Genomic DNA, 26,754 nt, shown 5'->3' with positions numbered 1-26,754 from the left:
ATGTGTCTTCTTGCAGCACACGGCGGGGGCGGGTACGGGACCGGTGAGGAATCTGGCTGCACCCCCCCCCAAGCCGGAGCTTCCCCTCCTTGGGGCACGAGACCTGCTGCCCAGTCCCCGCTTCCCACCCCAGAGGCTTCCCAGGAACACACAGTGGGGATTTCTATTCTCTCCTGGAGAAACACGACTCACTGGAAACACGGGACATTCTATGCGATCCTCTAAAGAGAGAAAGAAAAAGTCTGCAGAGACACATGAACGTTTGCATTACCAAACAGAATATTGAGCTGCTTCATCTAAAACAAGCGTTCAGGTTACTCTATGATCTCTGCCCCCAAACAGGGAGGGTATATCTCCTTTACATTTGGGTGTAACTAAAAGATCTATTTGGGCATCCTTGCAGACAAAGGTAAGAATACTTCAAGTCTCAAGCTTTAGAAAAGCAACCATTTGTAGGTCCTTAAAAGTAGATAGTCCCCCTAATCTGAGTGTCAAGGTACTAAAGAAAAAACACACCTCAAGGGATTCCACTTAAAATTTTATGGTAAATTACATACCCCCATAATTGAGATTTTTAGTTTTGAAAAATAAAAATAATGCAAATGGAAATAATCTGGCTTATTTTCTGCTTCACAGAATTTAGATTACCACAGGCAATTTGCAGAACAAATTGAATCGAATATTGATTTTTTAAATGTGGTAGCTGTCACAACTTCAGGCGTCCTGATGGCTCAGGGCGGGAAGCTGAGGGAGGAGGGAGGCACCTAAAACTGTAAGAGAGCCCCCCCCAGCCCGCCCCAACCTTGACCTTGCTTTGCTCCCTTACTGCAGGGGTGAAACCTCCCACAGCACCCCCACCTCCAGCCCCCGCCTGGCTCTGTTCCCCTGACAACCCCTCACCCAGAACTCCATCCTGTGGCCACTAACTATTCCCAGCATCCTGAATTCCTGCCTCTCCGCCAGAATCCGAGAGGGCACCTTCCAATCCCGTTCCCTGGTGCAGCCGCACGCGTGCGGTCAGCCCATCAGCCCACGGATCTTCCAGCGGGCTGGACAGCAGCAAGACAGGGGAAGGTGTGCGAGAGCGTGTTTCCAATAGGGAGTAACATCTCAGGGAAGAACAACGTCTCTTTCCTCTTAAGTTTATCACTGGGGCCGGCCAGTTAGACAGACAAAAGATAGGTGAGCAGGGGAAAGATGTGTATTCCCTTTTCAGAGGGGCGTGCAGAAACTGCGAGCCAGGGAGACAGGACTTGGGGCTGGGACACCGTCTGAGCAGGGAAAGGGCTGGGAGGAGGACACCTACGGAAAAGCAAACGACGTTCAGGAAAGACAAGCCAGCCCTGTGGAGAACAGAGAGATGGCAGCTGAAGTTTGTGACAGTATCTGTTGAGTCCCTGGTGATCAGGGTCAGGGCTTCGTGGCAGCTCCTAGGGAGGCGGTTTATAACAGTATTCTTTGGCGAGGCTCTGCTGTTAGGCAGGTATGGGTGTTCAGAATAAAATATGAAACCGATTCTGGAATACTGTCAGCTCAAGATACTTTTTAGGCCACGGTGGTGTGTTCTGGATGCCTTCGGTGACCCCAAGCACGGGCGGGCAGGAGGGCGTCCCGAGGGACTTCCCTGAGGGCCAGCCCGAGTCTCTGCCCTCCCACAGTGCCTGGGGCCTGCTGGGGTTCTCCCCTCAAGGCCAGCCTGCTCCTACAGACCGCCGAGTGGCCACTACACTCCCAGGAAAGGCGGACACAGCTGGAGAACCCACAGTCCTCCCGGGGGGGTTCCAGGTCCTCGGCTCTGTCCCACACAGAAGATTGAGCTGCGGACCACAGGGGTCTCCATCACAGACTCTTGTCTCTTCCTTCCTCAGCACCTACACCCAAATCCGTGATTTCCCTCCATCCTCCATGGACCACCTTCTTCAAAGGAGAGGCAGTGACTCTGACTTGCGATGCACCTCGCGTCCACGCAGCAGAGAACATAAAATGGTACCGGTGGTACCTCGGGACAGAAATGCTACATGAGACCCCAGGAAACACCCTCGAGGCCCGTGTCTCTGGAAGGTACAAGTGCCAGACCCAGGGCTCGCTCCTAAGTGACGGTGTGAGCTTGATCTTTTCTTCAGGTGAGCAAGAGGGTGAGTTAGTGCAAACGTTAGAAGTGGCTCCGGTGCACCTAGTCCCCAGGATCTGGCAAGACCCAGGCTCCTTCCTGCTACTCTAACCCCCGACCTCCTCCAGCCTCATGTCCTTAGTGCTCCTCGTGTCTACCGGTGTTTTTCACAGTACTCTTGACATTAGAGTTTCACCATCTAACGGTAATCAGTAGACCTCCCTACGCATTTACACAGTGGAGGAAGGAGTTCATTTTAGGGGGTTCAAAACAGAAGCCACCTTAGCCCCGGCCCTCCGGGCATGCACAGCCGCCACCCGCAGGAGAAATGACACAGACAAGAATGCACTGAGCACCGAGCAGGTGCAAAAAGTGGCCTCCAACAAGAGTTTGGAGGAGGGGAGTCTCCGCCCCAGGCCTGTGTCCCCACCTGTCCTGACACCTGTCCCTTCTCTACTCCTGCTTTCCCATCGCGGGGGCACCACTCTTCCTGTCACGATTTGCCTGCTTTGCAGAGAATGATTTGGACCACTGCACAGCCCTGCGCTGGGGGAGAGGCCATCCCTCAGTCGCCTTAGACAGAGGGGAGAGAACTGACCTCTCACGAGGATCTGAAGAGCAGGAGCATGTCCGCATGGGACCCATTCCCCATCCCTCACCCCTGGGTCTGTGTCTGACCACAAGCCTGCTGCAGAACGAACCCCAGCACACAGTGACACTTTTTAGTCTGTTGCCTCCACGGTGACTCTGGCTCTGGGACCCGGGGAGCAGGCTGGTGGCGATTTTTAACCGTGTTCAACAATGTCTGAGCGTCGCTCACCTCCCACTCGGCTCTCCGTCCCCACGTTAGAATCCTCATACTAGGAATCTGTCCGTGAGTGTGAAACAGGGTTGGTGTGTTTGGGACTTATGTACAAAACAGGTCATGAGGATTTGGAAGGAAATGAGTGAGCCTGGGGCAGGAACCTAAATCCTGTGGAAGAGAAAAGAGAACCAGTCGAGCCTCGTGAGCCAAGCTGCACGGAGGAAAGGGGTGTCCCTGAGTGACAGGCTCTCGTCTCTGTGTGTTTTCCAGAATGGCTCATCCTTCAGGCTCCACACTCCATGTTTGAAGGTGACACGCTCGTTCTGAGATGCCAGGCGAAGGGGAGAGAGAAACTGGGCGCTGTGAAATACACCTGGAATGGGAAAGTTATCTCTACCTCTGATAAAGGCCAGGATCTTCTGATACCACAAGCCAGTTTGAACAACAGTGGCTATTACCAATGCATTGGATTTCTGGAGAGAAATCATTACACCTATAGGTCAAATAAGAGAATTATTAAAATTCAAGGTAAGCTCTTCATTTCATATAGATTGCTGAGTAATGTCAGGGTGGGGAGCTGGGTGTGATGGGGGATCCATACGTTGATGCCCCAACTCTGGATAATGAGAGGCGTAGGTCCTCCAGCAAACACAGTGAGCGGGGTCATTGTACTGGGAGCTGGGGCAGGACGATGGGATTGTGGGGTCGATGAGTCTCTGTCTTGCTGTGTGTCTGTCTGAAGTTCCCTGGGACCAAGAAGCCAAGCCTGCCCATCCCGGGGCTCTAAGTACCGCATTCTGAGAACTCGGTTTACCTCTTCTCTCCAGAACTATTTCCACGTCCAAAGCTGGAAGTCACACCCCCCCAGCCTACAGAGGGCGGCTCTGTAAACCTGAGCTGTCAGACACGGCTGCCCCTCGAGCGGTCGGATGCTCTGCTGTCCTTCATCTTCTTCAGGGACCACAGGGTCTTGCTATCCAACTGGAGCAGGTCCCCGGAACTCCAGATCACAGCCATCTGGAGAGAGGACTCGGGGTCGTATTGGTGTGCAGCTGCAGCTGGGGTCCCCAGCATCCGCAAACACAGCCTCCCGATGCAGGTCCGTGTGCAGGGTGAGTGTCAGAGAGCCGCTGGAGAGCTGGGGCTGTGGCACCCTCCCCGACAACTCCCCGTGGCCTGTGCAGGGACAGACTGCCCAGCACTGATGGATTTAGTCATCCTGATGGATGCAGGCTGGCACTGAGAAGTCAGGTACTATAATAAAAGAAATACAGGGCTCATTTCTACCACTATCTTTCTAAAAATTCAGACTTCCTTTGGAACTCTAGCACCTCGAAATAATAGAGTGGTTCATGAAGTTAGATACAAGAGTTAGGGAAAACAAACAAAAAGCAAGGTGTCCTGAGCTGACACATTCTAGAAGGCCAGATCTTGGGGCAAACTATTAAGGAGATCATCCTCAGCCTCTTCCTAATCAATAGCAGCAAATAATGGGAATGCCCACCACATGCGACGCACAATAAATATGGTAAGTATCGTCTGGTCTCAGGTACAAAAGTAGGACTCCTGGAAATGGGAGTGGTCCAGCCCGGCTCGGGGGCCACTCTCTCTGCCACCTGTCCCTGCGGACCATCCAGACTGCCAGCTAGGACATCAGACAAAACTCACAGGCTTCTTCAGGGATAACCAGTTTTTCTCTCCCGGGGCTCCGTGTGTCAGGATTGAACTCTTACATTTGGCGATGTTCTAGGTCCAAACTCCACAGTCTACAGGCTACAAAGCCAGCCCCTGCTGGAGTGTATCTTCAAGGCACATAAAGAGTGTCCCCATCCAACGTACCAGCCCTGCCCTCACCTGCCCTCTCGTGTTCACGCAGGCATCCCGGGGGCCCTCACCTGGCCTCAGCTGGCCTCACCTGCCCTGTCTCATTCACGCAGGTGTCCCGGTGTCAGCAGTGCTCCTGGAGACCCAGCCCCAGGGGGGACAGGTGCTTGCAGGGGAGCGTCTGGTCCTTGTCTGCTCCGTGGCTGAAGGCACAGGGTACACCACATTCTTCTGGCACAGAGAGGACACAGGGGAGAGTGTGGGGAGCAAGCGTCAGCGTTCCCAGAGAGCAGAGCTGGAGATCCCTGCCGTCGGGGGGAGCCATGCGGGGCGCTACTACTGCACAGCGGACAATGGCCACGGCCTGGCCCGCAGCAGGGCCCTGAACGTCACCGTCACAGGTGAGACTGAGTCTCCAGGGACCTTGTTCATGCTCAGTGTTCTCAGGTTAGGGGTGGACATGGCCAGCCCTCCTGGTGATTCTCCTCTTTCTGGCTCCATTGGGCCGCCTTCCATGGCGATACGCAGTTTCTTCACACAGATATTAATACTCAGGTTACGGTGAGGTTCTCCAGTGAGGGGGTGCCGGCCAGGAGCCTTTTCACGCCCCGGAGACGGTTGTGTGCGTCTGTCCTCTGCTCCATCACGTGTTGACGTCAAAGAGCAACGTTAGCCGGTTAACCGCGCTGCAGGGTCCTCGCCTCTCCGTGAGTCTTCACGGCTTGGAGCACCCCTGGGTAAATGTAAAACCCCACTCTCCTACTTGCCTAGGCCAAAACTCGGGGCTTCATTCTTCACTCTTCTTCTTATTTTGTCTTCCACATTGAATCCACCTGCCAGTCCTGCTGGCTCTACCTTCAGGACAGAGTGAGGATGTGACTCATTCCCCCCACTTCCACTGCCACCCCCTGGCCCAAGCCACCAGGGCTCCTTCCCTGGGTTACTGCGTGACATCCTCACTGGCCTTCAGCAGAAGGTGAAGGTGAAGCATCACCATTGCTGCCCACAGTCTATTCCCAGTGCAGCATCAGAAGGAAACTCTAAGTCATGTTGCTCTTCTACACAAAATCCTCCCTTGGCTTCCCACCTCCTTCAGAGTGACAGCCATCATCCTCATTGGCCCCCACGGCCCTGCTGCTCTGACCTGATCTCCCCACTCCCTCCCCTCCCCTCCTCCACTCTAACCACCATGACCCCCTGTCTCTTCCTCAAGCCTTCTAGTCATGATCCCACCTCAGGGCCTTTGCACTGCTCTTCTGTGATATCCTCATGCTCACCTCTCACCTCCCCCAAGAGTCTACTCCCCTCTTTAGGGAGACCTTCCCAAACCACCTGTGTAACACAGGAGCCCTTCACCCTGGCACCCCATCTCGAGACTCCCCTGGATTCTTCCTCAAAGCACTAATCCCACCTGCCCTGCCCTGTCTCTGTCCCTCCCATTTCCCCCATACTCGCCTCATGAAGGCAGCTCTTTATTCTTTTTTTTTAAATTTATTTATTGTTATGTTAATCACCATATATTACATCATTAGTTTTTGGTGCAGTGTTCCATGATTCATTGTTTGTTCATAACACCCAGTGCTCCATGCAGAACGTGCCCTCCTCAATACTCTTCACCAGGCTAACCCATCCCCCTACCCCCTCCCCTCTAGAACCCTCAGTTTGTTTTTCAGAGTCCATCATCTCTCATGGTTCGTCTCCCCCTCTGACATACTCCCCTTTTCTTCCTCTCCTGTTATCTTCTTCTTTTCCTTTTTTCTTAAAATATGTTGCGTTATTTGTTTCAGAAGTACAGATCTGTGATTCAACAGTCTTGCACAATTCACAGCGCTCACCGTAGCACATACCCTCCCCAATGTCTATCACCCAGCCACCCCATCCCTCCCACCCCCAACCACTCCAGTAACACTCAGTTTGTCTCCTGAGATTAAGAATTCCTCATATCAGTGAGGTCATGTGATACATGTCTTTCTCTGATTGACTTATTTCACTCAGCATAACACCCTCCAGTTCCATCCACGTCGTTGCAAATGGCAAGATCTCATTCCTTTTGATGGCTGCATAATATTCCATTGTGTATATATACCACCTCTTCTTTATCCATTCATCTGTCGATGGGCACCTTGGCTCTTTCCACAGTTTGGCTATTGTGGACATTGCTGCTATAAACATTGGGGTACACGTACCCCTTCGGGTCCCTACATTTGTATCTTTGGGGTAAATACCCAGTAGTGCAATTGCTGGATCGAACGGTAGCTCTAATTTCAACTGTTTGAGGAACCTCCATACTGTTTTCCAGAGGGGTTGCACCAGCTTGCATTCCCACCAACAGTGTAGGAGGGTTCCCCTTTCTCCACATCCCCGCCAACATCTGTCGTTCCCTGACCTGTTAATTTTGGCCATTCTGACGGGTGTGAGGTGGTATCTCATTGAGGTTTTGATTTGGATTTCCCTGATGCCGAGCGATGTTGAGCACTTTTTCATGTGCCTTTGGCCATTTGGATGTCTTCTTTGGAGAAATGTCTGTTCATGTCTTCTGCCCATTTCTTGATTGGATTATTTGTTCTTTGGGTGTTGAGTTTGATAAGTTCTTTATAGATTTTGGATACTAGCCCTTTATCTGATATGTCGTTTGCAAATATTTTCTCCCATTCTGTCGGTTGTCTTTTGGTTTTGTGGACTGTTTCTTTTGCTGTGCAAAAGCTTTTTATCTTGATGAAATCCCAATAGTTCATTTTTGCCCTGGCTTCCCGTGCCTTTGGCGATGTTTCTAGGAAGAAGTTGCTGCGGCTAAGGTCGAAAAGGTTGCTACCTGTGTTCTCCTTTAGGATTTGGATGGACTCCTGTCTCACGTTTAGGTCTTTCAACCATTTGGAGTCTATTTTTGTGTGTGGTGTAAGGAAATGGTCCAGTTTCATTCTTCTGCATGTGGCTGTCCAATTTTCCCAACACCATTTGTTGAAGAGACTGTCTTTTTGCCATTGGACATTCTTTCCTGCTTTGTCAAAAATAAGTTGACCATAGAGTTGAGGGTCCATTTCTGGGCTCTCGATTCTGTTCCATTGATCTATGTGTCTGTTTTTGTGCCAGTACCATACTGTCTTGATGATGACAGCTTTGTAATAGAGCTGGAAGTCCGGAATTGTGATGCCGCCAGCTTTGCTTTTCTTTTTCAGTATTCCTCTGGCTATTCTGGGTCTCTTCTGGTTCCATACAAATTTTAGGATTATTTGTTCCATTTCTTGGAAAAAAGTGGATGGTATTTTGTTGGGGATTGCATTGAATGTGTAGATTGCTCTAGGTGGCATTGACATCTTCACAATGTTGGTTCTCCCAATCCATGAGCATGGAACGTTTTTCCATTTCTTTGTGTCTTCTTCAATTTCTTTCATGAGTATTTTATAGTTTTCTGAGTACAGATCCTTTGCCTCTTTGGTTAGATTTATTCCTAGGTATCTAATGGTTTTGGGTGCAATTGTAAATGGGATAGGCTCCTTGATTTGTCTCTCTTCTGTCTTGTTGTTGGTGTATAGAAATGCCACTGATTTCTGTGCATTGATTTTATATCCTGCTACTTTACTGAATTCCTGGATGAGTTCTAGCAGTTTTGGGGTGGAGTCTTTTGGGTTTTCCACATACAGTATCATATCATCTGCAAAGAGTGAGAGTTTGACTTCCTCTTTGCCGATTTGGATGCCTTTGATTTCTTTTTGTTGTCTGATTGCTGTGGCTAGGACTTCTAATACTATGTGGAATAGCAGTGGTGAGAGTGGACATCCCTGCCGCGTTCCTGACCTTAGGGGAAAAGCTCTCAGCCTTTCCCCATTGAGAATGATATTCGCTGTAGGTTTTTCATAGATGGCTTTTATGATATTGAGGTATGTGCCCTCTATCCCTATACTCTGAAGAGTTTTGATCAAGAAAGGATGTTGTACTTTGTCAAATGCTTTTTCTGCATCTATTGAGAGGATCATATGATTCTTGCTCTTTCTTTTGTTAATGTATTGTATCACGTTGATTGATTTGCGGATGTTGAACCAGCCTTGCAGCCCAGGAATAAATCCCACTTGGTCATGGTGAATAATCCTTTTAATGTACTGTTGGATCCTATTGGCTAGTATTTTGGTGAGAATTTTTGCATCCATGTTCATCAAGGATATTGGTCTGTAATTCTCTTTTTTGATGGGGTCTTTGTCTGGTTTTGGGATCAAGGTAATGGTGGCCTCATAAAATGAGTTTGGAAGTTTCCCTTCCATTTCTATTTTTTGGAACAGTTTCAGGAGAATAGGTATTAATTCTTCTTGAAATGTCTGATAGAATTCCCCTGGGAAGCCATCTGGCCCTGGGCTTTTGTTTCTTGGGAGATTTTTGATGACTGTTTCAATTTCTTTAGTGGTTATAGGTCTGTTCAGGTTTTCTATTTCTTCCTGGTTCAATTTTGGTAGTTGATACATCTCTAGGAGTGCATCCATTTCTTCCAGGTTATCTAATTTGCTGGCATAGAGTTGCTCATAATATGTTCTTATAATTGTTTGTATTTCTTTGGTGTTGGTTGTGATCTCTCCTCTTTCATTCATGATTTTGTTGATTTGGGTCATTTCTCTTTTCTTTTTGATCAGTCTGGCCAGGGGTTTATCAATCTTGTTAATTCTTTCAAAGAACCAGCTCCTAGTTTCGTTGATCTGTTCTACTGTTCTTTTGGTTTCTAGTTCATTGATTTCTGCTCTGATCTTTATGATTTCTCTTCTGCTGGGTTTAGGCTTTATTTGCTGTTCTTTCTCCAGCTCCTTTAGGTGTAGGGTTAGGTTGTGTATTTGAGACCTTTCTTGTTTCTTGAGAAAGGTTTGTATTGCTATATACTTTCCTCTCAGGACTGCCTTTGCTGTATCCCAAAGATTTTGAACAGTTGTGTTTTCATTTTCATTGGTTTCCCTGAATTTTTTTAATTCTTCTTTAATTTCTTGGTTGACCCGTTCATTCTTTAGTAGGATGCTCTTTAGCCTCCATGTATTTGAGTTCTTTCCGACTTTCCTCTTGTGGTTGAGTTCTAGTTTCAAAGCATTGTGGTCTGAAAATATGCAGGGAATGATCCCAATCTTTTGGTACCGATTGAGACCTGATTTGTGACCTAGGATGTGATCAATTCTGGAGAATGTTCCATGGGCACTAGAGAAGAATGTGTATTCCGTTGCTTTGGGATGGAATGTTCTGAATATGTCTGTGAAGTCCATTTGGTCCAGTGTGTCATTTAAAGTCTTTATTTCCTTGTTGATCTTTTGCTTAGATGATCTGTCCATTTCAGTCAGGGGGGTGTTAAAGTCCCCCACTATTATTGTATTGTTGTCAATGTGTTTCTTTGCTTTTGTTATTAATTGCCTTATATCATTGGCTGCTCCCATGTTCGGGGCATAGATATTTACAATTGTTAGATCTTCTTGTTGGATAGACCCTTTAAGTAGGATATAGTGTCCTTCCTCATCTCTTATCACAGTCTTTGTTTTAAAATCTAGTTTGTCTGATATAAGGATTGCCACCCCAGCTTTCTTTTGGTGTCCATTAGCATGGTAAATGGTTTTCCACCCCCTCACTTTCAATCTGGGGGTGTCTTTGGGTCTAAAATGAGTCTCTTGCAGACAGCATATGGATGGGTCTTGTTTTTTAATCCAATCTGATAGCCTGTGTCTTTTGATTGGGGCACTGAGCCCATTTACATTCAGGGTCACTATTGAAAGGTATGAATTTAGTGCCATTGTATTACCTGTAAGGTGACTGTTAACTGTCTGTTGTCTGTGTTCATTTCTGCTCTTTGCTGCTTTTAGGTTCTCTCTTTGCTTAGAGGACCCCTCTCAATATTTCTTGGAGGGCTGGTTTCGTGTTTGCAAATTCCTTTAGTTTTTGTTTGTTCTGGAAGCTTTTTATCTCTCCTTCTATTTTCAGTGATAGCCTAGCTGGATATAGTATTCTTGGCTGCATATTTTTCTCGTTTAGTGCTCTGAAGATATCTTGCCAGTCCTTTCTGGCCTGCCAGGTCTCTGTGGATAGGTCTGTTGCCAATCTAATGTTTCTACCATTGTAGGTTACATATCTCTTCTCCCGAGCTGCTTTCAGGATTTTCTCTTTGTCTCTGAGACTCGTAAGTTTTACTATTAGATGTTGGGGTGTTGACCTATTATTATTGATTTTGAGAGGGGTTCTCTGTGCCTCCTGGATTTTGATGCCTGTTTCCTTCCTCACATTAGGGAAGTTCTCTGCTATAATTTGCTCCAATATACCTTCTGCCCCTCTCTCTCTCTCTTCTTCTTCTGGGATCCCAATTATTCTAATGTTGTTTCATCTTATCATATCACTTATCTCTCGAATTCTGCCCTCGTGATCCTGTAGTTGTTTCTCTCTCTTTTTCTCAGCCTCTTTATTTTCCATCATTTGGTCTTCTATATCACTGATTCTCTCTTCTGCCTCATTTATCCTAGCAGTTAGTGCCCCCATTTTTTATTGCACCTCATCAATAGCCTTTTTGATTTCGATTTGGTTAGATTTTAGTTCTTTTATTTCTCCAGAAAGGGTTTCTCTAATAACTTCCACGCTTTTTTCAAGCCCAGCTAGTATCTTTAAAGTCATGATTCTGAACTCTAGGTCCGACATCATACTAATGTCTGTATTGAGTAGGTCCCTGGCTGACGGTACTACCTCTTGTTCTTTTTGCTGAGGTGATTTCTTTCGTCTTGTCATTTTGTCCAGAGGAGAATAGATGAATGAGAGAACAAAATGCTAACAGGTTAACAACGTCCCCAGCAAATATACTGTATACAAATCAGGAAAGACCTGAAACCAGGGGAAAAGAAAGGGAAAGAAAGAAAAAAGAAAGAGAAAAAGAAAAAAAAAGATAAAAACAAAAACAAAACAATACAAAAAAAAGCAGAATATGATCAAATATGATCAGGCTAGTGCATAGATCAGTGCCACACACTAGATTTTGGGCGTATTTTGGTCTGTTAGAAAAAAGTGCCTCCTAAAATTTTAAAGGAAGAAAGACATATATGTACAAAATAAGGGTTGATACAATGAAGGGATGGAAGATGACTGTAAAGGTGAAAATTATAAAAGATTTTATAAAAGGACTTGGTAAGATAAGTTGTTTGAAAAAAGAAAGAAGATTTAAGAAAAAAAAGAAAAAAAGAAAAAAAAAGGAAAAAGGGAGAGAATTTGATCAGGCAGGAGACTAGAACAAAGCCCTACACTAGTGATTTAGGGTATATTTTGATCTGTTAGAAGAAACTGTACCTCAAAATTTTAAAGAGAGAACAACATATATATATATATATGCCAAAAATAAGGGTAACTACTATGAAGGGATAAAATATGACTCTAAAAATGAAAAATAAAAAATGTTTTTTTTTTAAAAAAAGGGATTGATAAGATGTTGGTTGAAAAAGGGAAAAAGAAAAATAAAAAAAAATAGTCAACAAAAATTAACTTTGATGAAATAATGGATCATGGTAAAAAAAAAAAAAAAGCCATGAATCTATGTGCAGTATTCCCCTAGCGCTGGAGTTCTCCCATTCTCCTTGATCGATCAACTTGGTCTTGGCTTGCTGGCTGTTTGTGCTGATCTTCTGGGGGAGGGGCCTGTTGCCGTGGTTCCCAAATGTCTTTGCCGGAGGCGGAATTGCCCCGCCCTTGTTGGTCCGGGCTAAGGAAGCTGCTCCGGTTTGTTCTCAGGAGCTTTTGTTCCCTGCAAGCTCTCCGCACAGCTTTGGAGGACCAGGGCAGAAATGGTGGCCTCCCAATCTCCGCCCGGAGGAGCTGAGAACTCGGGGCCCCGCTCCTCAGTGTGCCCCCAGAGAAAAGCAGTCACTTCCATGTCCCCGGTCTCCGGCCGCACTCCGTGCTCACCCGGCCTGTGATCGAGCGTTTCTATGTCTGGCACCCGACCCCGTGTGGAATCTCCAAACCCAGCAGATCCCTGCAGTGCGCTCCCGCACCGCTCCTCCCCAGGAAGGAAGGGGAGTCTCCCCGGATCTGCTGCTTGTTGGGTCCCTGCTGGGGGAGCCGTGCCCCGACTGGGCCGCAGATCACAGTTTATGGCAACCCCGAGCTGAGAGCCCGCGACTCTGCTCCGTCTGTGCAGCCGGCTTCCCCGCTCCGATCCCTGGGAGCTCTGGCGCACTCAGGCACCCCCGGTCTCTGTGACCCCAAGGGTCCTGAGACCACACTGTCCCGGGAGGATTCCACCCCCCGCTTAGCCACTGCAGTGACGTCCCTCCGCGGAGCCGACTTCTAAAAGGTCGGATTTTGTGCTCCGCGGCTCTAGCACTTGCCAGAAGCGGCCGACGGAGGCCCCCTCCCCCACCGTCTGTCCTCCCGAATATCGCCTCGGATTCACCTCTCCGCACGCCCTACCTTCCAGTAAGTGGTCGCTTCTCTGTTCAGAGAGTTGTTGCTACTCTCCTGTTCGATCTCCTGTTGAGTTCGTAGGTGCTCAGAATGGTTTGATCCCTATTCAGCTGAATTCCTGAGACCAGACGAAATCTAGGTCTCCTACTCCTCCGCCGTCTTGCTCCAGTGACCGGCAGCTCTTTATTCTGACCACTATTGTATCCCCGGTGCCTGGACTAGGGCTTAGCCCATGTTAGGCACTCAGTAAATATCTACAGAATAAATGAATTTTACACACGTTATTTTACTGACCATAGTAACAATCCCAGAAGACCAAGATATCAGTATCTCCATTCTACAGAAAAGGAGTATGAAGCTCAGAAAGGTTTGGTAATGTGCACAAGGCCACAAAGTGTATACCTCCACACAATCACTTAGCTCAGAGACACAGAGGGCATTGTCAGTCCTCCGAAGAAGGAGCCCACAGGCCAGTGCCTGCTGTCCTCCTGCCATGCTAAGCAGGCAGAGAACCGTGCAGTCTCTGTGAGCGCTGAGCCCTGACCGAGCTGTGACCCTGAACAGTTGGGGCAGCAGCTGTGGGAAGGGGCCGCTACAGGGACGGCCCAGCTGCTCTACAGTTTTCCCCTCAGCTCCCTCGAGGCGGGTCCTGTGACCAAGGGGCCCTCCCCAGGCAGGTCTTCCCACCAGCGGATGCCACGGGACTATGTGCCTCTCACTCTGGAAATTTCTCAGTGAAGAGTAAGAGTGGGTGCAATCCCCAGCACAGATGGGCAGAGACTGAGCCTGGTAGTCGTGTGGATGGCATTTCAAGAGGGAGAAGAGGTCAGCAGAGCAACAAGCTGCCAAGGGGCACCCTTCCCCCACCCCCCAAAGATCTGCCGGCCCGGAAACCCAGAGGGGCTCTGCAGGCTGGAGGGCTGCTTATCCAGGAAGACTCTTGTACTGAACAGTGTCCTTGGGGAGCCCAAGGCTACACTCCCTGAAGAGGGCAGTGAGGAGTCTGCTGGAAATGCACACCTGGGTGAAGGTGTTCATCCTCCCCTTGGAATTAAGGTCAGTAGAATGCGTCCACCTCCTGAGCTCCGGGCAGCCACCTGGCTGCTCACACATGGCACTGGGCTGGCTTGCATGAGTCTGCAAGGCAGACATCGTCCTCTGTTAAGGAAACAGGTGATCTCAGAGAGTAAGCAGATGTCAAGGATTCAGGTGACATATGGCAGAGCAGGAATTTCTTACTAGACCTTTTCTTTCGTGGACCATATGCAAAATCTCTGGGCTCAGAAATGGGAGAATTTCTAGCAGCAGAGAAACTCTGCAGTAGCCCGGAGCACCAGGCTAACGAGGGCTGTCTTAGCTCATGCAGTTTTAACAACAGAAATTCATTTCTCACAGCCCTGGAGGCCGGAAGTCTGAGATCAGGGTACCAGTGTGGTCAGGTTCTGGGGGAGAGCCCTCTTTCTTGCAGACAGCTGCCTTCTTGGAGCAGGTGTGTCCTCACACAGCAAAGGGGGTGAGAGAGAGAGAGGTGTCTCTGGTGTCTCTTCTTGTAAGGACACTAATCCCATCAGGAGGGCCCACCCCCCCAACCTCATCTAAACCTGACCTCCCAAAGGCCCCGTCCTCAAAACCAGCACCCTGGGGGTTAGAGCTGCGTCAGCACATGAATTTGGAAGTAGACACAATTCGGTCCATAGAATGGGTCAACGTTGGCCAGGGTGGTGCTGTGCGGGTGCAGGCTAACGTGTGGGGGTGTCCCCTGGCTGATTGGAGGGGAGCATGAAGTTCCCGAGAGCCTAGGCGCAGTGTGAGGGGCACCAGAGAAGAACTAATACATAGAAACAGCACGCACCACGAGCCAGGGATGTTTCACAGCACTTGACATCCATTAACTCATTGAATCCAACACCCACAGTGATACTTGGTTACCATCCTCCCCATGTTACAGATAAGAAAACTGAGGCACAGGGGGATTAAATACTTTTCCCTGGCCACACAGCTAGGACGTGGAGGAGCTGGGATTTTAACCTGCCAAACTAGTTACAGAGTCTACACTATTCTCTTATCTCCCACTTTCGTTGAGATATAATTGACATATAACATTGTATAAATTCAGGGTATACAACTTAGTAATTTGCTCGAGGTATATTGTGAGAAATGATTACAGCAATAGGGTTATTTAACCCCTCTGTCACCGCAGATAATTATCGTGCGTGGGTGTGTGCATGCATGTGTGCATGTGCATGTAGTGAGGATGTAGGTGGTATGATACAGTGTTGTTAACTAGTCACCACATTGTGCATTATGTCCCCAGAACTTACTCCTCTTATAACTGGAAGTTTATGACCTTTGACAAACGTCCCCCCATTTCCCTCACCCCCCAAAGCCCCTGGCAATCACCAGTCGTTCTGTTTCTATGACTTCGGTGTTTTTAGGTTCCACATCTAAGTGAACTCTTACAGTGTTTGTCTTTCTGTCTGACTGATTTCACTGAGCATGATGTTCTCAAGTTTCGTTCATGTTGTTGCAAATGACAGGCTATCGTTTTCACAGCTGGGTAATATCCCATTGTATATATACAGGATGATGTGTACCGTATTTTCCTGATCCATTTGTCCATTAATGGACACTTAGATTGTTTCTGTGTCTTGGCTACTGTGAACAGTGCTGCGGTGAACATGGGGAGGCAGATGTCTCTTCCAGATAGTGATGTCGTGTTCTTCAAATACATCTCCAGAAGTGAGATTGCTGGATCATATAGAAGTTCTATTTCTATATGTGTGAGGAGCCTCTAACTTGTTTTCCACAGTGGCTGCACCAGCTTACCTTCTCACCAACAGTGCACGAGCGGCTCCTTTTCTCCAAGTCCTCACTAACACTTGTTACCCCTTGTCATTTTGATAATGGCCGTTCTAACAGGTGTGAGCTGATATCTCACTGTGGTTTTGATTTGAATTTCCCTGATGATCAGTGATGTTGAGCCCCTGGTCATGTGCCCATTGGCTACTCATATATCTTCTTTGGAAATCTTTGCTTCTATATTCATCAGCCATATTGGTCTGTACTTTTCTCATTGTGTCCTTATCTGACTTTGGTGTCAGGGTGATGCCGGCCTCATAAAATGAGTTTGGAAATGTTCACACCTCTTCGGTTTTGTGGAAGACTTTGAGGGGTTTGGAGTTAACTCTTCTTTAAGTGTTTGGTAGAACCCACCAGTGACACCATCTGGCCTGGGCTTTCTTTGGTGGGAGGGTTTATTACTGAGTCAATCTCCTACTCATCACTGGTCTGTCTGATCTTCATGATTCAGTCCTGGCTGGTTGTGTGCTTTTAGGAATGTACCCATTTCCTCTAGACTCTCTTATGTGTTGGTGCATAATTGTTCTGTGCCTTTCGAACTAAGACAAATTTCAACTCCTCCCAGAGTAGACATTTCTTCTAGGAGATAGAGTTACCAGGAAGGGGAAAGATTTGCCCTCTGCTCATTAGGTCTGGAACCCCAGGTACCCAGCAGATGGCTGACTCTGTTTTTGCACAGGTGGTTGCCCCAGCAGGCAATCGGGAAGATTCACTCTAGGACACAGCAGCCAACCTGCTCTGCCCGTGGATCTCTCCCCGGCACTCCACTCCTCTGGTTTAGCCGTCATGGTGGGGAGGCTGGGCTCATGACCCCCATGAACTGCTATCTGCCAGCAGAACCACTCATAGGTCAGACATCGGGTTTGTTGATTTTGTCAGGAAGGGAAAGCATGGAGACAAATATCACCAATGGCCAGTGGCCATGTGTACCGAGTGTCTGCTTTGTGGCAGGAATCATAGATGCAGAACACCATGCCATAACCAGGAATTACCGTCCGTGGTGCTGTCGTTCTGATATGTGAATATTCTCCGTGTAATTCTGGGGTACTGGTATCCAAAGTCTGAACTTGGTTTACCTGGGGACCAAGGATCTGCATGCAAAGCACCTCTACCCGCCCCCCACTCTTTGCCCCTCTTATTCCACATTTGCTTTTTCACAAATGTATCTATGTGTTATTGTCTGCCTCCCCTCCCTGGGCTATAAACTCCTCCTAGAGGGCAGGGACCTCACTGTCCTGTTCACTGCTCTGTCCTCAAGGCCTGGCACATGGCAGGACTCAGTAAATGTCTGCTCAATGAATGAACAAATCTGCCAGATGAAGTCTCTTGAATGAGAAGATAGGAGAATGAACCCAACGGAAAAATCAGAAACCCCAACAGCTGAGGTTTTGCTCCCACCAGCTTCTCTCCTCCCCTTTGGAGCTTCTGTGAGGATGGAGACAGTGCTGTTTCCCTGTGGTGCCCCACTGTGGTTTTGTAATGGTGTTCCTGGTCCACGAGTGCCCATTGGGGAGTGCTGGTCCTACTGAAGGGCTGACACAGCAGTGTCAGGTCACACCTTCCCAGGTGGCCTGGGGAAATTCCCAAGGCCAGATTTCTAGAAGATGGGACATACAGAGAAAGAGAGAGATTCCCCTCAAATGCTAATTTTTGAACCAATGTCGATGGGTCGGTGGAGAGAGCTGGCTGCATTCTCCTCTTCTGCCACGCCCCGTCCCCCAGACCCTCAGCCTGCACCTCCTACCAGAGCACAGAGTCCCGTCCTGCTGCTCAGGCTCAGGCCAGCCGCCCAGAGTGGAAGTCTGCCTCCTGTGTGCACCAGCCCTGGCCTCGCCCTTGTCTGTTAGATTCCTCCCTCCCCCGCCAGGGTTCAGGACCCCAGCCCCCATTGAGGAAAGGTTCCAGGGCATCATGGCCCTAACCCCGGGGCTCACGCAGGCTCTTCCCCCTCAGGCACTCCGGGGAACAGAAGCGGCCTTGTTGCAGCAGGAGCCACTGGGGGGCTGCTCAGCATTCTTCTCCTGGCGGTGGCCCTGTGGATTTGCCACCGGCACCAGAGGAAGTCAGGTTTGTGCTGTCTCTTACCCTCTGCTAGAGGCCATGCCCTGTCCCTGCCAAGCACCTCGGGCACCAGCACACCCACCATTCTCCCTCTTACCAGCCCAACACCCACAGACCTACACCGCTCACGGAGGGGAGCTGAACAGATACTGTGGTTGAGGGTTGCTTGTACTAGTTGGGTTCACTAAGGAAGGAAGTACAATTTTTTATGTAAAGTTTCAAAAACTTAATCCAAACTGTTTCTCTGGGCAGTTTTTTGGCTCATACAGGCTCGTCAACTACACACTTCAGCCCATCCTAAATCCCCCATAAACGGGCAGTCACAATATGTCACAGGGCTCTGAGAATGGGAGCTGGTTAATCCGCATCCTTCCTCCTCCTCGGAGACTTCCCTGTGCCAAAGCCTGAACCCTCCATCCTGCGCTCCAAGAGCAGGGGTCCCCCTAGGCCAGGCCACCAGCTCCTCCCTTACCTGGGGGAGAGTCGCTCTTCCAGAGGCTTCTTGCCTTGGCCCAGCTCAGACTAGTTTCAGGTGCTAGAGAGCCTCGTGTGGGAGATGGGCACAGACGCTGTTCTGGCTCTAGAATAATTACCCACACCCCCCAACTCTGTCTCTTGGTTTAAATCAGTTCTGTTCAACCCATCACGTTGTTCTCAGCACCATCCCTGTGCCCTGCATGGGCCGCTTTGGATGACAAGCCTTCTCGGCGAGCTGGAGCTGGAGTGGGAGCCCAAGGCTCCTCCGGGCATGACCATGGATGCTCCTCAAAGTCCGCCTGCAGCCCCGCACTGCTCTGCCTGCCAGACTATTTGGTCCTATTTAGTGTTTCTTGAGGTGTATCCTCACAGCCTTCGACCTTAATCAAGTCTCAAGTAATTGCATGTTTGACCCAGGAATATGCAGCCCTGTTCCCAGCAAGTTATGCACTTTGTTCCATCCTCTTCCAGATCATTTCCCTAAAAATCGAGGACAGGGTGCATGTTTGAATTGACTTTTTCTGATGACCTCTCTAAGGCAGTTTGTGTGTGTGAACTGTTTGAGAATGAGCTCCCTCTGCTGACACGAACGTGCCTTTGCTTTGTTTTGCAGGAGATGGTTTTCTGAGAAACACAGCCAGGTGAGGCCTCAGCCTTCGGGTCTTCCAAGAACAGAATATGCAGAACTGTGGGTTCACACAATTAGGTCAAGTCCTGTCTCTCTGTCCCTGTGGCTAGGTGCCCGCATTTTCACATCCCTTGAAATGACCCAAATCACAACTTCTAGAACCTTCTAATAGTTCCTATCGTGGATTTTGCAGGTATTTGGATCCATTTATGTGAAATTTATCCACTCATCCAAATGGGTGATACCAAAGATGACAGATCTTCTAGGGGGGCACACAATATTTCTGGCGCAGATGACACCCTAGTCAGACGATGCGTGGCTGTAAATATGTGCCCAGTGACTGTGCCAGATTTTCCGGGGAAGTCTTGGTTTCGAATCATTTTCTCTTGTCCCACACATGCACATATGCTCCTCAGACTCTGTATCTTTAACTTTGGTTTGGAAAACATGGTCCTGCATGTCTCAGGCTTGGGTGGTAGCCAGTGACTTGGGGCACAGACTGTGTCCAGTTCCTTCCTGACTTGTCCAGGCGGGACAGTGTGAAGACATGGAGTCACCACCTCTGGGGATAAGGCGAGGATTTTAACCAATTGAGAGTGGTCGCTCTGTCTCTGAGCTGGTTGTTAATAAGCTGTCAGAGAGTGGTCAGCCTGTTCCCAGCAGCCCGCCATACCGGTCCTCCGGTTGCTCTCAAAAGAACAATCGGGCTCTATATGGACCTACTGAACGTCCAGTTAAACCATTCCCGGTCCCGGTCCCCTGCCATCTGCTGACCCCTCCCGTCCAGCTCTCCCAACCCCGCTATGCCCCTCCCTCTCTGGGTCCCGGGTCCCCTGCTTTCCGCTGGCTACCCCCCTCCGTGCCCCTCCCTCTCTGGCCATCCCGCTGCCGTGCATCGTATGACGTTCCAGGGATGATCATGCGGTTACGTGTCTCGCAGGAGCCCTCCCGCCGCAGACCGAGGAAAGGCACTCCGTGCAGGGTGCCCTGCTCCTGTGGAACTGCAGCGGTTATATGACAACGGTGAGGAGCCCCGCGGGGAAGCCGCTCCCGCTGGAGCCAGGGAGAGATAATGTGCCTGAGGCCTGGGGGAGGCCTGGTCTCCTTACGGTGTCCCAAACCCAGACCCGCAGGAAAGCACCGCCTCATCCTACGTCCAAGAAGCGTGGGGACGAGCTTTAGAAGAGGCCTGTGTAGCGCATACTTCTGGGGTGGGGGGCAGCCTAGAAAGCGCTGTTTCTCCTTTGCAGGGCACTCCGGACAGGGAGGCTTGGTGTATTCTGAGATCCAGTTTATTCAGCTGCGACAAGAAGCGGCTGGTAAGTCTCTGGGGAAGATTCTGGCTGCAAACTATATTCCTTCGTTCAACATAAGCTAGGTGCTAGGTACTGCGGAATGTACAAGGAGTCAGTCAGCAAACAAGGCAGATAAAAACCCCTACAGTGGTGCTTAGATTCTAAAGACAGAAAAAAGACACTTAAAAATGCATCATATATCTTTGCTGATGATCAGAAGAGAAATTGAACATCCTTCTAATCGATATCATGATCGTGAAGGTGTATGTTTGAAATTTTTTTAAGATTTATTTATTTATTTAACAGAGAGAACACACATGAGCAGGAGCGGGGAGGGGCAGAGGGACAAGCAGACTCCCTGCCGAGCAGGGAGCCGGATGCGGGGTTCGATCCCAGGACCCTGGGATCATAACCTGAGCTGAAGGCAGACGCTTAACCGACTGAGCCACCCAGGTGCCCCAGAAAATTTCTTTTAAGTAATGAATTAAGTAGTCAAGTGATGAGGTTTACAAGCCACCTACTATGCGGTGAGAACATTTATAGATACATGTTCACGTAATGTATATATATATATATACACACATAGAGAAATGCTCAGTTAGTCCATATAAACAACCCTGTGTGACCGATACACTGAACAAGTAAGACCTGTGACTTCATTACAAAAATTGTGTTTCCCACTGTTTCTTGAAACTTTACTTTGTGGGAGATCTGCCCAGGCCCTTCGGATGAACATTTTGGCAGCACAGGCTTTTCAACACATTCTCCAGTCTCTTAGGTAACAGACAGCAAGTGGACACTGTCAGAACACTTAGCCCTCCACTCGTTCAGGCAATTTCAGGATGGGAGCTTGCAGGGGCAGGAGGGTAGGATGGAGCTGGCTTCTCTGTTTCTGTGGCTGGCCACCCCTCAGTGGCCTGGAGGGCGCTGGGAACCTGAGCGTGAAGGACGCACCCAGCTGGTGCTTGGGAGCTGGCGTCCACCTGCCTGGCTGGCCGGTGCAGAAGTGGGCCCTGTGTGAGGTGCGTGCACGCTCTCTTCTGAGGCTCCCTGTCAGATGTTCCTTCCTACAGCTCCTTTGGTGCCTCATTCCCCCATCACTCACATCCAGCTTCCTGCTGCTGGCGTCCCCTGGTACCCGTCGGCCCTGCTAGACAGGGCCCCCTTGGCTATACTCTTGTCCTGTGTCCAAGCGGGATCACATCTGTCCCTGGACACATGCTGCCTCAGCAATGTGTTGATAATACCACCAGCTGCAAGTCAGCGCTCTCAACCCTCTAGACTGGTGGCTCTCAAACATTTTTATTGTAATCCACAGGAAGAGATACAGATTGTATTGTTAGCCGGTGTGAACATGCACACACACAAATACTAACGCATAAGTGCAACACAAGTTTTATAATTGTACTTAGTGTGATGCCCTCGAGTTTCTATTCCACTCAAATTTATGGTTTTAATCAGATTTATTGAGGTATAACCTACATACGGTATAATTCACTAATTTAAAATGCACAATTTAATTAATGTTAACAAATGTATCCAGTCCCAGACCCACCACCACCTTCAAGACGTGGAACGTTTCCAACACCCAGAAAGTCCCTTCCTGCCCCTTTGCAGATAACTTTTCCAACTCTACCCTGACCACCACTGACCCACTTTCTGTCCCTAGAGCTTTGTTTTTCTACAATTTCAAGTAAATGGAAACCTATGGAAGGTAGTCTCTTTGTCTGGCTTCTGTCCCTTAACATAATAACGTTCTGCAACTCATCCATGTTCTAGCATATTCTAAGTAGCTCACTACTTTTTTTGACATGGAAAAAAGCTGTACATATTTAATGTATACAAGTGGATGATGTGAAACCATCAGCATATGTATCATCTCCTAATGATAATTCCTAAAGTTATCTTCCACCCCCATTATTACTCTTAATCTGTGTGCCCGGTTAGAACATTTAAGGTAAGATCTACCCTCTTAGCTAATTTTAAGTATACAAGACAGTACCATTAGCTGTAGGCATGATGCTCTCTAGTGGATCTATAGAACTTGTTCACCCCGCATAGCTCAAACTTTGTATCCTTTGACCTTTACTTCCGTTCCCCCTCCCCACAGCCCTTGGTTACCACTGTTCTAGTGTCTGTTTCTATGAGCCTATTTTAGATTCCAAATATAAAGTGAGGATATATAGTATTTTCCTTTCTGTGTCCAGCTTATTTTACTTAGCATAGCATCTTCCAGGTCCATCATATTGTCAAAATGTCAGGATTTCCTTCTTTTTTAAGGCTAAATAATACTCCACTCTGTGTGTGTCTGTGTGTGTCTGTGTCTGTGTGTGTGTGTGTGTGTGTGTGTGTGTGTCACATATTCTTTCTCTATTCATCAGTTAATGGACACTTAGGTTGTTCCCATGTCTTGGCTACTGTGAATAATGCTGCAGCAAACACAGGGTGCAAATATCTCTTCAAGATCTTGACTTTAATTCCTTGGGGTATATACCCAGAAGTGGGGTTGCTGGATCATGCAGTAGTTCTATTTTTAATTTTTTGAAGATTCTCCATATTGGTTTTCCACAGTGGCCGCACTGCCTTACACCCCCACCAACAGTACAGGAGGGCTTCCTTTTCTCCACATCCTTACCAACACTTGTCATCTTGTCTTTTTAATGACAGCCATCTTAATAGGTGTGAGTTAACATCTCATGGTAGTTTTTGTTTGTATTCCCTAATGATAAGTGATGTTGAGTACCTTTTCAATATCTGTTGGCCATTAGTAAGTCTTTGGAGAAATGTCTATTCTTTGCCCATTTTTTAATTAAGTTAGTAGTAATAGTATTTTGGCTATTTAGTTGCATGAGTTCCTCATATATTTTGGATATTAACCCCTTATCAGATATGTAGTTTGCAAATATGTTCTCCCATTTCATAGGTTGCTTTTCCAATTTTGGCGCCTCACTTGGGAATTTAAAATCCCCAATATCTTTGTGCCTCTTAGAAATTTCAACTGTAACCTGATCTTGAACTTCTTTTACAAATGATGGCAAACATCATTGCTCCCAGTGATCCCAAAGTCTGCAAAAGACAGAGCTAAGACCAAGTCTTCTGTCTTTGCCGTATTTGCTGATTATAGAGCCCATCACTATATTTGACCAACCCGGATCACCTGCTTTGTTAGTCACTTTGCTTTCTCAGCCATCCCCACTAAGCAGGACCTTTTGAATGGTAGAATTAGAACTGCCTCCAAGTTGTTTGGGTTAACTGAAAGCATCATATAGACTTAGCTTGATCACTTGCTGTTCTTTGCACTCTTTCTTTGATGTATTTGTCAAAACACCATTGAAGCTGAGCACTCTGTTGGTGGACTAGTTCTGTTTCAGGTACTTCATGTATTAATGATCTGTGGCAAGATTTCTTCCCCAGTTCCTTGAGGTTTGCATGAAGCCCCTAAAATTGTATGCAAAGTTCCATGTATATGATTAACATTCTGGGAAAAGAGTACATAGTTTCTACCACGTCGTTAAAAAGATCTATAACCCTGAAAAGTCAATGGTAAGAATATGGTGATAAAGAGAGAAGCCCCAATTATCCCGGAGGCACTTTTTTTTGGTCTCTGTCTCCATAATGGCTCTGATGCTTCCATCCTGTTCTCCGAGACCCTTAATTTCTAACATGTAGGATCTGGCGAATCCCACCCGCTAACCCTCACTGCGGCTCCATCTCTAGAAAACCATGGAAATAAACTAAGAACTAGAACACACTAATGTGAGGGAGGGTTTTCCCATGGGCACACACCTGAAGCATTCTCATGGGAACTTGCTGAGCAATCACGGGGGTGCTCTGAGGTTAGAGTGAGATGGAGGAGCTCTAAGTTAAGAGAGGCAAAAGTTAAAACAGAGACATGTTATGTGTTGATACCTGGTAAAGGAAGGGAGCAAGGTTTCTTGGTGTGGTAGTAAGGAGGGACCTTACAGATCAATGGAGCTTATAAAGAACTTGCAGAGGATTGGGCTAAGAAACGGTAAAAGAGAAAATCACATGTGCCATAGGACACATTGGGGGTCGGCGTGTGGGAAACATAACCACGGGTGGAAAAGGTTCAGTGGCTCCCATCCTCTGAGGAAAAGCTTGCAGCCTGTTCTAAACGGGTCCTGTTGCCCGTACTTCAGTGAGACCCTTTCCCTCCACAGCCAGCACGTCCAGAACATCTCTAGAGGACAAGGTGAGTATCAGTCCCTGACTGTTTTCTCTCCCACCACTACCTCCAGCCCCATCCTCCCTCTCTCTTTCCAGTTCTCCTTCTATCTCCTTTCCACCCCAGCACACCTCAGTTGTCTACTCTTCGGTGAAGACACAGCTCCCAGAGGACTCAGCTGGAGAGGTCAGGTCTCAGGATGAAGACGCCGTGGAAAGTTATGAGAATGTCCAATTCGCATGACTTGTCCCTGATCCAAAACCCCCAGCTCAGCGCCGTCTTCGGGGTCCTAGGAGTGACCAACTGGTTCCAATGTACCAGTTCTTCTTGCCCATGTTCATTCACATCCGGGACTACTAATTCACCTGCTCTGAAATGGTGATGGGGCGGCCACTGAGAGACTTGCTCAAGTGACCAGAGTGCACGGGTGAGACAAGACCCTGCGCACCTGCTCTGAGCCTAACCTGATGTGTTCCCCAGGGTCTGATTTAGGGGAAAGGAAAAATGGGGAAGAAGTACTCCTGTTGAAAGCAGAAGCACAAATTTTGGTTAATTGGAATTTGCACATAGACACGACTGAGTGACTCAGGTCTCTGCTCAACGAGTCTCCGACAACTGTCCCACTGGGGATCATCTGCATCAGTTGGCTTAGCCATGAGTAGTGCCTAGGTCCTTCCCAGACGATACCCAGAGCCACCCCTCCAGCTTATACTGTTTACACCGTCAGGATTCAGTTGCAGACAAAATAATCCACTCCAGTGGTTTACAGAGAAAAGAATTTAAACAGGATATTAGGTACTTTACAAAATCATCTGAAGAGCTAGAGAAGCAGGCTCGAGGCTGAGCTTCCAAAAGCAAAAGGCAAATATGTTAATGTTATTTCAGACAAAGATTTTTAACAGTAGAGAAAAGAAATTTTAAAAATCGAATTAAAAAGTTGACTGATAGCCATACAAATCTAAATTTGAGTTGGAAGTTATCAGCATAAGCTGATGTCAAACCTTGTTTTTTAAAACAAAGATATTTATTTCCTAGGTCTGTCCACTGAAAAGGCCTAGAAATAATTAGCAATCCGACAGCAGTGAGCACATTTCCACGGGTTGTATTCTCCAAATGCTATTTCCCCACCACCAAATAGTTGATGTGGGAATAAATAATTCTTCCAAGAAATGAAGAAAGAACGAAAGAAACAGCAAACCACTATTTTGACCAGATATTTCATGGGACACCTACTGATTAGGCTCTATCAAAAACCAAATTATATTATGTGCCTCCTGATGGAAGTATTTAATGTTACCTACAAAGTATTCATGCCCAAAATATCAAAACTGAATCCAATCAAGCTTCTAGATGCAACCACCAGTTTACAGGAAATACATGGAACTACAACATTACACCATGAGATGGCACCACAGGGCTACAATCAACAAAATCCACACAGTGGAAAAGTCTACAGGACAAATGACTGGGTTTCTTCACCAAACCAATGACAGAAGGAAGGAAGGAAGGAAGGAAGGAAGGAAGGAAGGAAGGAAGGAAGGAAGAAAGGAAGGAAGGGTAGAGGGAGGGAGGGAGGGGGGAGGGAGGAAGGGAGGAAGGGAAGGAAAGCAGAGGGAAGCCCTACAAACTCAGTGAGCCTTGACACACATAAACCAAAGGGATGGCCAGCCTTCTTCGGATCCTGACTCAAACCAAGTTAAGAAAAATACCACTTAGGAAATTCTAAAGGAAATTTGTACACTAATGTTAAGAAATTATTGTATGTTTTGGATATAAGTGATAGTGTTATGGTTATGTTTTATTTTAAAGATACAGTATTCATCTTTAAGAACTCCTACTGAGGTGTTTGTGGATTAAATGATATAACCTTGTTTGAAATAACCCAGTAAGAGCAGGGTGGGTGCGATGAAATGGGGCTGGTTGTGTGTGCACCATTTCTGAAGCTGGGTGGCAGGCACATTGTGGGAGGAAGGGGGTTTTGCACTAGTTTCTGCTTTTGTATGTTTTTAGTTTTCCACAATAAAATACTAAAATATCCATACCCAGACACCGTTGCATCCTGTGACCACCAGCACCCCACCCTCGTGGAGGCCCCCTTGCTGGTGTCATCCCTCC

General features: G+C 47.7%; 1 protein-coding gene across 1 annotated transcript in view; it reads left to right on the top strand.

The window, feature by feature from the left end:
* Positions 1-26,166, top strand: part of FCRL4 (Fc receptor like 4) — a 29,488-nt gene extending 3,322 nt beyond the window's left edge. The window contains exons 4-13 of the mRNA XM_025860607.2: positions 1,869-2,123; positions 3,186-3,443; positions 3,743-4,027; positions 4,853-5,140; positions 17,946-18,059; positions 19,144-19,171; positions 20,099-20,181; positions 20,409-20,477; positions 24,635-24,666; positions 24,766-26,166. Of these exons, the coding sequence (XP_025716392.1) occupies positions 1,869-2,123; positions 3,186-3,443; positions 3,743-4,027; positions 4,853-5,140; positions 17,946-18,059; positions 19,144-19,171; positions 20,099-20,181; positions 20,409-20,477; positions 24,635-24,666; positions 24,766-24,882 (1,529 nt within the window). The 3' untranslated portion in view covers positions 24,883-26,166. The remainder of the gene's footprint in view (positions 1-1,868; positions 2,124-3,185; positions 3,444-3,742; positions 4,028-4,852; positions 5,141-17,945; positions 18,060-19,143; positions 19,172-20,098; positions 20,182-20,408; positions 20,478-24,634; positions 24,667-24,765) is intronic.
* Positions 26,167-26,754: the final 588 nt, after the last annotated feature.

This window comes from Callorhinus ursinus, unplaced genomic scaffold (assembly GCF_003265705.2).
Source record: "Callorhinus ursinus isolate GAN/ISIS: 27379988/994484 unplaced genomic scaffold, GSC_fseal_2.0 scaffold88, whole genome shotgun sequence".
NCBI lineage: Eukaryota > Metazoa > Chordata > Mammalia > Carnivora > Otariidae > Callorhinus > Callorhinus ursinus.
The sequence above is the reverse complement of the archived record's forward strand: the minus strand, read 5'-3'. Positions and strand labels throughout refer to the sequence as shown.